Below are 14,448 nucleotides of genomic sequence, written 5' to 3'. Positions count from 1 at the left end.
TTGTGAACCTCCTGGTGTGGTGCTGGGGACCAAACTCTGGTCCTCTGAGAGAGCAGCAAGTGCTCTAACCACTGAGTCTTCTCCAGCCCCAGGTTTCGGTAATGTTCACATAGTTGTGCAAACCATGATATAAGAATGGAACGTTTTCATCATTCCCCCGTGTAGCCCATACTGAAATCTCTCCTCATCTTATCCACCACACAGCCATAGGCATTCACCAACCCACTTTTCATATCTCTGGGTCTGAGGACCTTGGAACACATCAAAGACTCACAGGCTTGGTCAACGTTTTGTCTGTGCTATGCATGGGGAAAAGGTAAAGAGGAAGAGTGACTTAGCTTTATCTTCAAATTGCCAACAGCTGGCTGATAAGACTTGATAGTTAATTTAAGTAGTTAGCAATGCAGAGTCAGTTCCAGCGGTTACTATCTGTGACATCTGGGCCTGTTACCTAAGCTTTTGGAGTCTTAATTTTCTCTTCTCTAAAACAGGACAGCTGAAGCAGGGTGTAGTGGCAAAATGCCTTTAATCCCAACACTGGGGAGGTGGAAGAAGGTGGATCCCTGTAGAGCTGAGGCCAGCCTGGTCTACATAGCAAGTTCCAGGCTAGCCAGAGGTACACAGTGAAACCCTGTCACAAAAACCAAACAACAATAACAGAAAGGGTTAACAGTCATACTTAACACTTCATCGGATAACGTCTAGGATTAAAATGCGAAGGAACGGCCCTGGCCCTGGCTCTAAGGGAACAAAGTGTGTTTGCATTATCTTACTTATTCTGCAAGGCAAAGATGCAGGGAAAATGCTCTGGGTCTTTGAGTTCTGGGAAGGAGGACAGGAAGGAAAGGTAGTAGATAATGGAAGCTTAAGTAGTGGATTCCAAGAAAGGGAAGCTAGAGATGGAAGGTCATTGGGGAGGCTACTTCAGCAGCTCAGAGTAGGTGAAGAGGACGGAACAATAGGCAGGTCCACCGCTTTTCAGTCAGGATAACCGGGGAGTTGGTCAAAACAGAAATTCCTGAGCCTACTCCAAGGTGTTTGCTCTTTTGGAGTCAGGGACTTACTATGTAGCTGTAGCTAACCTGGAACTTGATATGTAGACCATGCTGGCCTCAAACTCATAGAGTTCTACCTGTCTGTACTGTTGCCCCCACCACCCCGCCCTTGATCCCAGTGCTGGGATTAAAGGCATGTGCCACCACACCCACCTACTCCAAAAGCTTTGACTTAGCACGTATCTGGAGGCCAAAAATGTTAGTAAGCATAGCTTGGAAAGTGGGAAAAACTGTAAGGCATTTGCTCTGTAGGAGCAATCGAGTCAAGAGTTTGTCCACATTTGGCCACTTGACTGGTGGTTGTCAGGGTGGTTATACTACCTGGGATGAATGGAGAGGGCTGATTAATCCAAGTCTTAAAGGGGAAAGTAAGTGTGTGTGTGTGTGTGTGTGTGTGTGTGTGTGTGTGGTTCAGATGTCCTTTAGAAGGCATCCACTTTGAATATTTGAGATAGGTCTCTCACTGGCTTGGAGTTTGCTAAGAAGGCTGGGCGGCTGGCTAGCCAGTGACCCCCAGGACCTGCCTGTCTCTGCTTCCCCAGCAAAATTACAAATGTGTGTCACCATGCTTAGCTTTAAAAAGTGTTCTAAGCCAGGCAGTGGTGGTGCATGCCTTTAATCCCAGCACTCGGGAGGCAGAGGCAGGCAGATCTCTGTGAGTTCGAGGCCAGCCTGGGCTACAGAGTGAGTTCCAAGACAGGCTCCAAAGCTACACAGAGAAACCCTGTCTCGAAAAACCAAATAATAATAATAATAATAATAATAATAATAATAATAATAATTTTAAAAAATGTTCTAAGGATCAAACTCAGGGCCTTATACTTGTAAGGCAAACACATTACTCAAAGAGCTATCTCCCCAGCTTCCCTTCATCTTAAAAAAAAAAAAAGACAGAACCTTGTTATAAAGCTGTCTTGACTGGAACTTTTTTACTCTTACGTAGACCAGGCTAGCCTTGAACTTGTGATTTTCCAGCCTTTTCATGTCAAGTGCTAGCATAAGAGGCATATACTGCAGCACCAGGCTAAAAGGAAGGATTTTGATGATAATGAGGGCCTTCTAAGTCAGAGAAGAGGGCATGAAACAAAAGACTTTTTAGTCAGCTGTGTTTCCAAGAGTGGTCTGGGACCTAGGTAAAAAGGCTACAATGCCTCTGGTGGCCTTGAATGCCATACCAAGGAGCCTGGGTTTATTTAGGTCAAAGATGAGAGCAGTCTGGAGCATTTGCGGTATTGGTTCTTTGCTGTTTACAGTAGCACTGAAGAAGGGTACACAGAATTTAAGGTATTACGGCTCTTGGTCCTGTATCCCCAAGCCTAACAAAGAGCCCAGAGGTTTTCCTTCTTTTCTTTTCTTTTTTCTTTTCCTTTCTTCCTTCCTTCCTTTCTTTCTCTCATTGATCATGTGTCAAGAAAAGGGGCAGGAGAGGGCTAGCAAAGGAGCAGGTTGTCCACGTTTTACAACCTCAGTGGAAAAGGCTTCTGAGTAGATGCAGCAGCCAGCAGAGCCAGAGATGGCCTCCATGAGTCACTGTTCAGACTTGCAAGCTCAGCCCTCAAAGCCTGCTGTGGTCAGCCACCCCAGGTTGGCTCTAGGCCTAGTCCCCCAATGTCCCGCGCTAGGCCAGTGTCTGTCCCTGTTTCTGTTTGTGCCTTTACCATCCCAGAGTTGTATGTCGTACAGCTCTCTGCCCCTTCTGTCTGTCTCTGTCTCTATCAGTGACTTTCTCTAACTCTGGTTTCCATGTGACCCACAGATGGAGAGCTCAGGAGGGTAGAGGCAGTGTGACTAGTCTGAGATACCCCTAAATATTTATTCTGTGCCAGGCCTGAAGTGCAGAGCTGGAAGTAGAAAAGCGGACAACATACAGTCTGCTTACAGGGCACATTCTGTGTGGAATGGGAAAGCCACAGCCTCGTCCTGCCTCTCTCTCAGCATGTGAGCCCTCCCCTAACTGCCTGTGGTGCTCAGTGGGCCTGGGTCAGCTGGGGCCTGGGGCCTGGGGCCTCCCTCCTGTTTGCTTCTGTCACTGGGAGGGGGTATGTACCTTCCAGAAGGTCTGTCTACTCCTTACAGCTCCTGGGGGCCTGGCTGGTGGGGTGAGCCTCAGAGGCAAGAGGGAGGGAGGGAGGGGAGCCAGTGACTCAGTAGGGATGGCCTGGGACAAGAACCAAGGACAGAAGCCAAGACTGGACCCAATGCTCCCTGAAGCTGGAGGAAGGAGGGACAAAAGACATGGCTGGGGGCTGGGGCTAGAGCAGGACAACTCTGAGGCCAGCCCTGCTCCTTCGCTCTTCTCCAGAACCCATCGTAGAGTCTGAGATGGATAGGGGAACTGCTGGTGTTTCTGCCATGGCTGCAGCTGATTCCTAGAGAGCCGTGAAGGAAGCGCCTGTCTTAGAGCCAGGGAAGGCATTGTGTCCAGGGTCCTCTTCTCCCAGGGACCAAAGCCATGGTGTGAGGCTAGGGGCCTTTATCTGGTCACATAGCCAACCTTCTTACAATCTCCCTACAAATTCAAGCGTGTTAGGCCAGGCCCACTTACTCCAGAAGGACTTCAGACCTCAGAGCTGACAGCAATGAGGGGTCTCCAAGCTACCTGGGTGTCTTTCATCGGTTCGAGATCCCCTAGCTAAGGGTGAAACGAGACGGCTGGGCACAAACACCGACATCTGACACACCAGATCTTCTCTGGTCTATCTGACAGCCCCAGGAGAAAAGAATGACTTTCTTGTTTCACAGGAGACGAAAATGAGCAAAGAAAAGAGAGTCCGTGGAGGACCCCCAACTGGTGAGTGATGGAACCAGGTCCCCGCTGGTCTCTGGCTCCAGGGCCCCAGCTTCCTTTGCCCCACTTTTCTGTGGGTAGGGAAAGAGAATTCAAGGGACTCAGGAGGTGGAGGGGTTGGGCCTCACAGATGTTGGCAGGCCTGGGTGGTCGGGTCCCACCCGGACGCACCACTACCCCCTCCACATTCCGGTTCCACCAGCGGCACCCTCCAGTCATGGGATCACACAATTTATTTCCCGAACTTTGTTTGTCTTTGTTAATTGGACCTGGGGGCTCGTACAAGCCAGGCAAGGGCTCTACCACAGAATTACACCCCACAGCTCATCCAGCCTCTTTTGTGGTGGGTGGGCCCGAGTAGCTGAAGGGAAGAGGCAGGCTGCAGTGGAGAGGTCCTTCCCACTCTCCATGAAGACACCACACAAGCAGCGGCCTGGGTTTAGGGAGTCTCTCTAGGGGCCTCCCCTAAACCTGGCTCCACACGTCTTCTTTGAGCCAGATTTGGGGGCCGCGAGCACTGAGTGGTCCTCATCTTGCAAAGGGGAGCTGGGCAAGTATTCCCATGTCCCGGCAAGGGACCGGTGAGGAGCCTTGCCCTCCTCCCACAAGGGCGTCCTTCGCTGTGAGCCTGCTCTCGATCTAGCGTCTTTTCAGACAGTTTCGGCTCGGGGCAGGTCAGCCAGTGGGCACAGTGGAATGGCCTACGGGCGCTGCCGCGATCCGCTCAGTGCAGCATCGAGGGAGGGTGCGCCGAGTCCCCGAGGCGCTGAGAGGAGGAGCCCACCCCACCCGCCGTGGGGTCGGGAGGCGGCGAAGTCGGGGCTCTTCTCTACCCTCCGGCTGTCGGAGCGCCCGCCTCCGCGACGATCCGGCTGAGCTGTGATTCGGTCCTCCAGTCCCTAGAGGGCGCCGCGTCCCCAGCGGCCTTACGGTCCCCTCCAGCCGCCAGAAGGTGGCGCCCTCGGAGGCCGGGCGGCCTCGCGGAACCTGTCGTCGAGGCTGTGGTGCGTCTGTTCTTCGTTTGTTCGAGGGCGGCGTGGTCTCCCGGGCTTCACAGTTGCCCCCAGTGCGTCCCAGGGGTGTGAGCGTGCAGCTGACCCTCCCGGGGCCGGAAGCGCTGGTCCAAGGCGGCGAGGCCCGGCTGGGCGGGCTGGAGCGAAGCGCGGCCTGCCCAGCCTGGCGTGAGCGTGTGCCCGAAGATAGGGCCACCCGGTCGAGGCTCATGGGAGCACGACCCGGCCTTGGGCCCAGAAGAGACTCTTGTGTCTTCCCTCACCAGGCTGGACTACTATAGAGGCAACACTTCCTGGGACCTGGGGCCCAGCCGAGCACGCCCTTCTGCCTCGTGCTCCCGGTTTGCCTGCCCTTGGAGTCTTGCCCCACCATTTTCAAACCAGTTCCTGGATGCGCTGAAGTCTCCTTTCACACCAGGGCCCAACCCCACACCCACTTGTCCAGAGCGGCCCACTCGTACCAGAGAGTGATGGAGGGGCCTCTTGAGGGTGGGGATGCGTCCCCAGACTCCCAAGGCCTTGCCGCAGACGGGAGGAGGTTTGCTGTGTGCAGTTTCAGGAACACCCAGAAGGAGGAACCTGCTCACCAGATACAGGCTGTGGACCCCAGACCTTCGAGACCAGCAGTAGGGGCAACCCAAGGCAGAGGACTACAGGGAGGAGGTTCCTTGTCCAAAGAGCCTAAATCACGTCCAGAACAAAGGGCTGCAGATGGGTCAGGGGACTGCCAGGGGAGCATATTAGGAGGCCCCCCAGTCCAGTCAGAGGAGCCAGCCTTCCCCGGAGTGGAAGACCTCTTGTATCCTATGTCCTCTCACCTCAGCCTGACACAGGATGAGCATGACTATCAAGGGGGAGGCTTGGTAGGGGACCCAGGTCCAGGCAAAGAACTGCCAGCTGGCTTTAGCCCTTTATCAGAGATGTCACCAAAGCTACTGGAGGCAGGTAAGGGAGACTGGGAATTCTGGGAAGGGAATGGGGCTGTCTGGAGGTGGGCATTGAGATTTGGGAGGTCTTTGACCCTACCTACTCAGACTGAAGCCCTAGTCCATGGAGGAGGTCCCTGGGAAATTGGCCCCATTCAGACCCAAGCCATTTATTTCTCTTCTCAAGACCCTGGTGGATCCAGCCTCCCTAAGCCTGCTGACTGCCTCCTGGCCCAAGACCTCACCTGGGAGCTACTGGCCAGTGGCATGGCTGCCCTACCAGGTAGCTAGAAGGACTTAGATGAGGTGGAGAAAGGGTGGCCTGATTGCCAGGATTCATTTTCTCCTCTCCACAGGGACACGTGATGCAGAAGGCCGAGCAGTGCTGCTTCTGTGTGCCCACAGCCCAGCTTGGCTTCATCCCAAGTGCAATAGCCATGAACTTCTGAGTCTCTTGTTCTACCTGCGAGGCATCCTCAGGTTTGAGGGAGAAAGTTGCAGGGCTCAGCCTGAACCATGAGGGGCTCTGATCTGTGACTCGGGTATTAAAAGGAAACTCACCGTTTAGGTCCGAAGTGCAGGCCCTGGGACTGACCATACTAGTTGATGCCCGAATTTGTTCCCCGAGCTCTTCTCTCCTCTGGGGCCTCAGCCAGCTACAAGTGAGTAGAGGATTAGGACTCCCTCCCACTCATGTTCTGTGTAGTCCAGGGGAGGGCTGAACTTCGATTCTTTGCAGCAAGCAGCCCCAGGATCTGTGCACCAAGTGCTGCTGGTTGGCAAGATGCCAGAGGAAATGCCTACGGGGCTTCAGGTACCTAGTCAGGTTGGCTAGGAGGGAGGTGGGGAATCTCTGTCCACATATTCCTGCATCCTACCTCCTTCTTCTGCAGTTCAATCAGCTGCCCTCTCACCAGAGCCTGCTGGCCTGCATTCCTGACGTGGGGTTGCCTACTTCACTAGGAGGATGCCTGCCTTACAGCCACCAAGCCTGGCTGGATTTCCGGATGGTCAGTGCACCAGGTGGGGGTGGAAGGTTATGGTTATCCAGGTAACCTGGACCTGTGGGGAAGCCTTTCCTGGGTCAGCTGGAACAAGACGAAACTGGCCGCCGTGGTCTGGGAATCCCGCAGGCTGGGAGTATGGCTGTACGCTGGTCATGCTTCTGTCTGCTCACAGCGTCTAGAGACCCTGCAGCAGAATTGCCAGGAGACGTGTGCCCTGCTCCAGGGGGTCATTGACAGTATGCGGGCCGTGCAGCAGCCCGTGGAGTCTGGAGTGAGTGTCGCCCCCACCCCCCAGTCTCCTTGAATGTTCCCTTGACTTCCTTCTTCTCTCCCATGTCCACCCACGCCTGTCGCTCCCCATTACAGGACGCTGGCCAGCTGCTACGGCAGGCACAGTCCCTCATGCGGCAGGTGCTGGAGTCACCACAGCTGTCATGGTTGCAAAACCAGGGAAGCCTGGAGCTGGCACGGCTGAAGCAGGGGATGCCAGAGGTGACCCTGAGCCCCGATCACAGGTAGATAGAAGCCTAGCTACCAGCTCTTACCCCAGCTCAGAGCCCTGTGTTTGTGTCAAGTACTCAACTGGCCGGCTCAGCACATGCTAGACCCGAGTCCCAGCACAGTAGAGTGGAGAGAGGGGACTGTATGCTTTTCACAGGTCTGCAGTAGACAAGGCTGATGAGCTGTATGGTCAAGTGGATGGACTGCTGCATCAGCTAACTCTGCAGAGCAACCAGCGAATACAGGCCCTAGAGCTCCTCCAAACACTGGAAGCCCAGGAGGGCAGGCTGCATCAGGTGGGGGGAACTACTTATCCAGAGTGCGTCCTGCCCTTGGTGTTAGCTATGGCTTCCACCGTAGCAGCTGTCTTTGCTTTCCCCTGCTTGTGTCCATGCAGATTGAAGTGTGGCTCCAGGAGGTGGGCTGGCCAGGACTGGAGGAACCAGGGGAGCCCTCGCTGGACATGTTGCTCCAGGCCCAAGGCCCTTTTCAAGAGCTAGACAAAGCTGCCCAGGTAGGTCCGGTTACTTGTTCATTCTGCAGGGACTGGGGCACCTTGCCAGGGACTAGGATTGTGGCATGAGTGAGGGCAAACAATCCTTTGTCTCTTGGAGGTTACCGTTCAGCAGAGATCAGTTGTAATCAAAGGTTCATAGTCATATGTATTTGCAAATGATGATAAGAACTCTGGAGAGAAGCAGCATGGAAGAATAATTTGGGATCAATCGGGCAAAAAAGAGTTAGGGATAGAGAGACAATCAAGGCTAGGAAATAGTATGTTCAAAAGTCCTGTGGCAGACAGCCAGGTGTAGTGATGCATGCCTTTAGTCCCACCACTCAGGAAGCAGAGGCAGGAGGATTGCTATACCAGGACTACATAGAGAAACACTATCTCAAAAAAAAAAAAAAAAGCCTTATGGCAGGAGGAGAGTGGGGTGAGGTGAATCATTTAGAAGACTGATACCAGGAAAAAGCTTAACAAATTCTATAATCAGCTGGGCAATTTGCACACACCTTTAATCCCAGCACTGGGAGGCAGAGGCAGGAGGATCTCTGTGAGTTCAATGCCAGCCTGGTCTACAGAGTGAGTTCCAGGACAGCTAGCGCTACACAGAGAAACCCTGTCTCAAAAAACCAAACAAAAAATTATTTCTATAATCATATCCATATTCTAGGAAGATGACCTTTGTTTCTGGGAAAATGGATGTAGGCAATCCAGTTTAGAGATAACTAGTAGTCACTGTGGGACACACATCTGTCTCTGGGTGTCTATGGGGGGTTGGTTCCAGGATGTACCTTGGATACCCAAATGTGTGGATGCTCATGTCCCTGACATAAAAGGCCATAGCATTTGCAGATAGCCAATAGATATCCTTTCATACTTTTTAATAATTTCTCGATTAGCATAGCAGAGTGGGGATGCTATATAAATAGTTGCTAGATTGTACATTTGGAGAGTAATGATAGAGTCTTAATATGTTCATACAGGTACAATTTTCTCTCAAATACTAGTACAAAGTTACTGAAATCCATGAATGTAAAACCCACACATATGGAACCTAACAATATGGAGGGCCAACTGTAATATTTGGTCTGAGTAGAATGGCAATAAAGATGGATTTGGAAAGTCTGTAGGACTTGATAATACAGCCATACGAGAGGTGAGAGGACCCAGGGGATCAGGACATTTGGTGGAAGGCCTTCATGTGTCCAGTCTTAGCTGTGGTTTTGGAATGTCTGTCAGGGAACGAGGAAGGACTTTGGGTTTTGGCCTTATAGAGAAGGTTACCTGTTGGTTATAGGTATGGATGTTTTTGGGGGTTTGGTTACATGAGATTGTTTGGAAGGCCTCCAGAGCATTGTCCTCAGGAGCCAGATGAGGGAGAGTAGGAAGAACGATAGAGTCGAGCCCAGGAGAGAGAGGGCTGAGTACTGCTGAGGTGCAGATTCACAAGGCCTGAGAGAGAGCAGAGAGGGGGACTGGAGTGGGTAGAAGTCTGTGTGAGGGAGGTGATGTGTAGATGCCAGAGGAAGGATCTAACTCTGGGCTGGATCCCCAGCTGAGCCTATCTGTCTCTCCAGGAACAGGTCAAGCAAGGAGAGAAGTTACTGCAGCCACTGGTTGGCTGGGAAGCTGCTGAACTGGGGCCCCCTGGAAAGCGCTTTCTGACCCTGAGATCCCAGCTGACAGAATTTTCCAGAGCTTTGGCCCAGCGGCGCCAGCGGTTGGCAGATGCTGAGAAGCTGTTTCAGTTCTTCAAGCAGGTGACTGAGGGGTCCTATCTCTGGCTTTGTGGAGGCTGCCCGGGCTCCGCCGGAGACTGAGTGCATCCTGTTTGGCTTGCTTGTTCTCCTCTCTTGCTCTCAGTCTTACCCAAAATCCAGCTTCTAGACTGTAGCCTGGGACCAACCTTCCTGAGCCAGCCAGTGGGTGGGACAGGGAGCACAGCAGAAGTCACTGCAGGCTTGCTGGGGTCCTGCTTTCATGTCTCTGTGGCCTTGGTATTGCAGGCCACGACATGGACTGAGGAGGGGCAGCGGGTACTGACAGAGCTGGAGCAGGAGCACCCAGGGTTTGTGCTGCAGCGGCTGCAGGTGCACTGGACCAGACATCCTGACTTGCCCCCTGCCCACTTCCGGAAAATGTGGGCTCTTGCCACAAGCCTAGGCTCAGAAGGCATCCGCCAGGAATGTCGATGGGCCTGGGCCCAGTGCCAGGACACCTGGCTGGCTCTGGATCAGAAGCTTGAGGCTGCACTGAAGCCACCATCAACAAACAGCACAGCTACGTTGTGTGTCAGGCGGGCTCCTGCTGTACCCACCATTCCTCCACTGAGGAAGGCCTACAGCTTTGATCGGAATCTGGGGCATGCCCATCATGGCCACTATGCAGCAGTTGTTACTGACTCCCACAGACCTGAGGCTGGAGAAGGTGTCTGGCCCAGGTCATCCCCTTCTGTGCCTCTATCAGGCAGCTCTGACTTCAGGAACCCCAACAGGTATAGGCAGAGGGCAGGGTAGGTGGGGAGTCAGTGAAGGGTCTTGGGTCCTGACTCCACCTACCTCATAGGCTGCAGCTAGTATTGGCAGAGATGGTGGCTACAGAGCGTGAGTATGTCCGGGCCCTTGACTACACCATGCAGAACTACTTCCCTGAGCTAGATCGACCTGATGTGCCCCAGGGCCTCCGTGGCCAGCGTGCCCACCTCTTTGGCAACCTTGAAAAGCTTCGGGATTTCCACTATCATTTCTTCCTTCGTGAGCTAGAGGCTTGTACCCAGCACCCACCTCGAGTGGCTTATGCTTTCCTGCGTCATGTAAGTTCCATAGGTCACATGAGCCCTATAGTGCTTCTGGACATATACTTAGTGCCAGGATCTGTGCAGAGAGTGCTACATCTCACTGAGTACTGTGAGGGAGAGCAAACTGTTACCAGGGTACAGCTCTGAGTGAGACCCACAAAAATCTCTGCTTCTTAGGGTATGTTCAGTTCAGTAGGAGAGATGTACAAATAAAGATCATTCTAGGTTATACTTAGGATAGGAATAAGCAGGAAAATTGCCTATGAATTACATTTGGGCAGGGTTCCCAGTTTAAAGGAGAGGATATTTGAGTAGAGGCCAGAGGAGGAGCAGAGAGTGAGTTCCACCACCCCCCCCCCCCCAGAATAGAGGCCTAGTGGACATCATGAGCTTGCCTGAGTATAGTGAACACTGAAGTGATGGTATCAGACCTTGGGAGGGGCAGAGCTGAATGTGGGTGGAGACCGTCTGTGGAGCCTGGATAGCTCCTGCATAGCATTGATTCCTGTTAGATTATACTCATTCAGAGTGGGATCTGCAAGAGTAGGGAGAAGCTCCTTGCCCTGGAGCCACTTACTGGCATCTTTGTTCTCCTAAGCTAAGAAAGTGGCGGGGAATATCTTTTGGGAACTAGTCCTCTGGTACATGAGCTGAGCTGTGTGTCCTTATAGAGGGTGCAGTTTGGGATGTATGCACTCTACAGCAAGAATAAACCTCGTTCTGATGCCTTGATGAGCAGCTATGGTCACACCTTCTTCAAGGTAGGAGCCTGCAACTATAGGAGCAGCAGGGGATGGGGGCATACCCCAAAACCATTTTGTGATCTCCCACTTATGTGGCAGGAGAAGCAGCAAGCACTGGGAGATCACCTGGATTTGGCTTCCTACCTACTAAAGCCAATCCAGCGCATGAGCAAATATGCCTTACTACTGCAGGAGCTGGCAAGGGCCTGTGGGGGCCCAGCACAAGAGCTGGGTGCTCTTCAGGCAGCCCAGAGTCTTGTGCACTTCCAGCTGAGACATGGCAATGACCTGCTAGCCATGGATGCCATCCAGGGCTGTGATGTAAGTCATCCCAGGCCATGTGGGGAAGCACCTGGGATGTAGAAGAGGGGAGTGGGAGTGGCTGGACATCTCCCGGGCTTCAACTTTGCAGGTTAACCTCAAGGAACAGGGCCAGTTGGTACGACAGGATGAGTTCACAGTGCGGGCTGGGCGCCACAAGTCCTGTCGCCGTGTTTTCCTCTTTGAGGAGCTGCTGCTCTTCAGCAAGCCTCGGCGTGGGCCTGCAGGTGTTGACATATTTACCTACAAGCGTTCCTTCAAAGTAAGTCCACATGACCCTGATCTCTGTCTCCAGTCCCCCATCTGTTCTTCACCAAACTCCTTTCCCCTGGCCATGTAGATGGCGGACCTTGGCCTCACTGAATGCTGTGGGGAAAGCAAACTGCGCTTTGAGATCTGGTTCCGTCGTCGCAAGGCCAGGGACCTGTTTGTACTGCAGGCCTCCAATGTGGCCACCAAACAAGCCTGGACAGCTGATATCTCCCGCCTGCTCTGGAGGCAGGCTATCCACAACAAGGGTGAGTATATGTCCTCCCAGGAGCCTAAGCAGGGACAGACTCTTTGGAAGAGAGTAAGGCCCCTAGAGTGTTTCCTGCAAGAGACTGGGATGTCTAGGGACTTGGAACGGCTTGGGAAGAGGGAGAGGTGCAGCAGCAGCAGATAGTGCAGGGGAAAGAACATAAAGTTTTCTCTGAGTATCAGAGGTCTTATGCTCTAAAAGGGACATTATGATAACTTTCTGAGGGGTGGTTGGGAGCAGAGAGTCTGGCATCAGAAAGGACCATGGTATAGGATGGCTAATTTCTGGGATATGGATATATATTAAATACATCTTAGGGGGGCCTCACTTATGCTTTATTCTCTATTCAGAAATGCGCATGGCTGAGATGGCATCCATGGGTGTGGGGAACAAGGCCTTCTGGGACATTGCCCCCAGTGAGGAAGCTATCAATGACCGTAACATCAACTATGTCCTAAAGAGACGAGGTAGTGGACATCCTACAGGGGTGGGAGTGAGGAGTGAGGAGTGAGGAAGCAATATGGCCTTTTATCACTCCTGGTGTGTGCCTCCCTGGCTACCTCAGGCCAGACTGGGCTCTGATCTGCCCCTCTTTCTTACACAGATGTTCGCTCTAGGGCCTCCATTGCTGTGGCCCCATTTGATTCTGACAACCCCTATCTGGGTGCCTTGGGCTCCCTTCCTGGAGACCGTGCCTCTTGCTCTGTTCTGGGGTCTCTCAATCTGCACCTGTACAGAGATCCAGCTCTTCTGGGTGTTCACTGCTCCCTGTATCCACCCAACTTCCCAGAGGAAGCAGCACTGGAAGCGGAAGCAGAGTTGGGCAGCCAGCCCTCTTTAAGTATGTGTGGGCTTGTCAGAGGTAGGAGGCGTGGCTTGGGTCTGGGCCTCCCCTGCTGACAACCCAATCCTCTTCCCTAGCTCCTGAAGACTCAGAGGTCTCATCCCAGTGCCCATCAGCTAGTGGCTCTAGCAGTTCTGACAGCAGCTGTGTGTCAGGGCAGACCCTGGGCAGAGGCCTTGAGGACTTGTCCTATGTGAGTGCCATCTTTTGCCCTATACCCACCAGTCTCTCCCTAACCTACCCTGGGCCTGGAAATGGGTGGGTCAGAGCCATTCCCCAGAGGACCCCATCTCCACTCTTAGAACCAGAAAAGCAAAGCATTCATGCTTGACTTGGTACCATAGGTTTGAGTCCGGCTTGAAGATGGAACAGTAGATACAGCAGTCAGAAACTCCAAGGAATACCACACCTCTATATCTACTACAACCAGTGAATGGCTGGCTCCAGGGCCACTGTGTTCCCACCCCTCATATCCAGTAGGAATAGCCTTCTTGATTATCCTTTCTGATGTCTGTAGTCACCAACTGACTGGCCTAGGGCCTTTCCAAGGGCATCTGGCTGCAAAGCCTAGATAAGCACCTTGATCCCAAGCTCCTGGGATCCTTCTCCTATCCCCTCCCTACCACCCTAGTTGTAAGTTCCATAGGATGGGCAGAAGTTGAGTATTTCCAAACTCTAGGCTGGTATCATGAGGGACACAAGTGGGTTCCCAGCAGCTGCTCCTCAGCCCTTGCACTTAATGCTGATCTCTCCAAACAAACACAGGGGCTAGCCTGCCCCATATATAGGTCCCTTATTCTTGAATTTGTTGGCTTCCCATCTCTAGCTTCTTGTTTTTTTGGGCCATCTTGGTCATTTTGACTTGATGCTTTTTGAACAGCTTTCAATTAGACTTATCTACTGGTTTCATTGGTTATTGATGCTCAGTCTTCTCAGAGAAGGAGTCCAAGCATTTGTCTTGTGGTTTACTCTTTTATTTGTTTATAATAAAAATAGAGTGATTTGTATCATTGGCTGGGTATATGCATTCTGGGGATATCCACAGTTAAAATGAGCCTTGGGAAAGTGCTGGTGGTCTGTGGGACCAACATCTGTGGGTACTCTAACCCTCTTGTAAATACTTGCCCAGGACTGAGTACGAGACAGACCTAGACAGTCCCCTCTGGATGAGCAGGTCCATGCAACGGCCATATTTTCTGGCAAAAGGCAGTGTGAGCTGCAAGGAAAGGCCTTTCTTATCCCTGATTTCTAGGCCAGTCACCTATTCTAGCTCTCTGAGGGGGATTCTCTCATTTGGGTAGGGAAAAACAAAGAGAAAGCCTCATTATAGGGACCTTTGGTACTCTGGGGCTCAGTTTTACGCTAAAGCATCTCACAGGGTTCTGGCTACCAGAGAACTGACCACAATGACAATAAAAATGTGCTTCC

The 14,448-nt window shown here is 52.5% G+C and overlaps 2 protein-coding genes across 6 annotated transcripts in view; one reads left to right on the top strand and one right to left on the bottom strand.

Moving 5' to 3' along the window:
• The first annotated feature begins 4,578 nt into the window (after positions 1-4,578).
• Positions 4,579-14,027, top strand: Plekhg4 (pleckstrin homology and RhoGEF domain containing G4). Of its 3 annotated transcripts, XM_059264150.1 has the most exons (22): positions 4,580-4,847; positions 5,123-5,801; positions 5,970-6,065; positions 6,139-6,262; positions 6,351-6,444; positions 6,522-6,596; positions 6,676-6,792; positions 6,962-7,060; positions 7,156-7,304; positions 7,448-7,586; positions 7,688-7,804; positions 9,373-9,555; positions 9,802-10,289; positions 10,361-10,607; positions 11,264-11,353; positions 11,435-11,656; positions 11,748-11,918; positions 11,997-12,174; positions 12,527-12,643; positions 12,781-13,017; positions 13,098-13,213; positions 13,365-14,027. In XM_059264150.1, exons 2-22 carry the CDS (start codon positions 5,327-5,329, stop codon positions 13,368-13,370), a joined length of 3,540 nt encoding a protein of 1,179 aa, XP_059120133.1. In that variant the 5' UTR covers positions 4,580-4,847; positions 5,123-5,326; the 3' UTR covers positions 13,371-14,027. The 3 variants fall into 3 exon arrangements, with proteins under 3 accessions (XP_059120131.1, XP_059120133.1, XP_059120132.1); XM_059264148.1 differs by having other exon boundaries at positions 4,579-4,847; positions 11,264-11,656; XM_059264149.1 differs by lacking the exon at positions 4,580-4,847 and having other exon boundaries at positions 5,049-5,801; positions 11,264-11,656.
• Positions 13,973-14,448, bottom strand: part of Kctd19 (potassium channel tetramerization domain containing 19) — a 39,248-nt gene continuing 38,772 nt past the window's right edge. For all 3 annotated transcript variants that reach the window (XM_059264152.1, XM_059264151.1, XM_059264153.1), the window contains one exon: positions 13,973-14,236. In XM_059264152.1, the coding sequence (XP_059120135.1) occupies positions 14,123-14,236 (114 nt within the window). In that variant the 3' untranslated portion in view covers positions 13,973-14,122. The remainder of the gene's footprint in view (positions 14,237-14,448) is intronic.

This window comes from Peromyscus eremicus, chromosome 5 (assembly GCF_949786415.1).
Source record: "Peromyscus eremicus chromosome 5, PerEre_H2_v1, whole genome shotgun sequence".
NCBI lineage: Eukaryota > Metazoa > Chordata > Mammalia > Rodentia > Cricetidae > Peromyscus > Peromyscus eremicus.
Note: the sequence above shows the minus strand (reverse complement) of the source record. Positions and strands in the feature narration are given on the sequence as shown.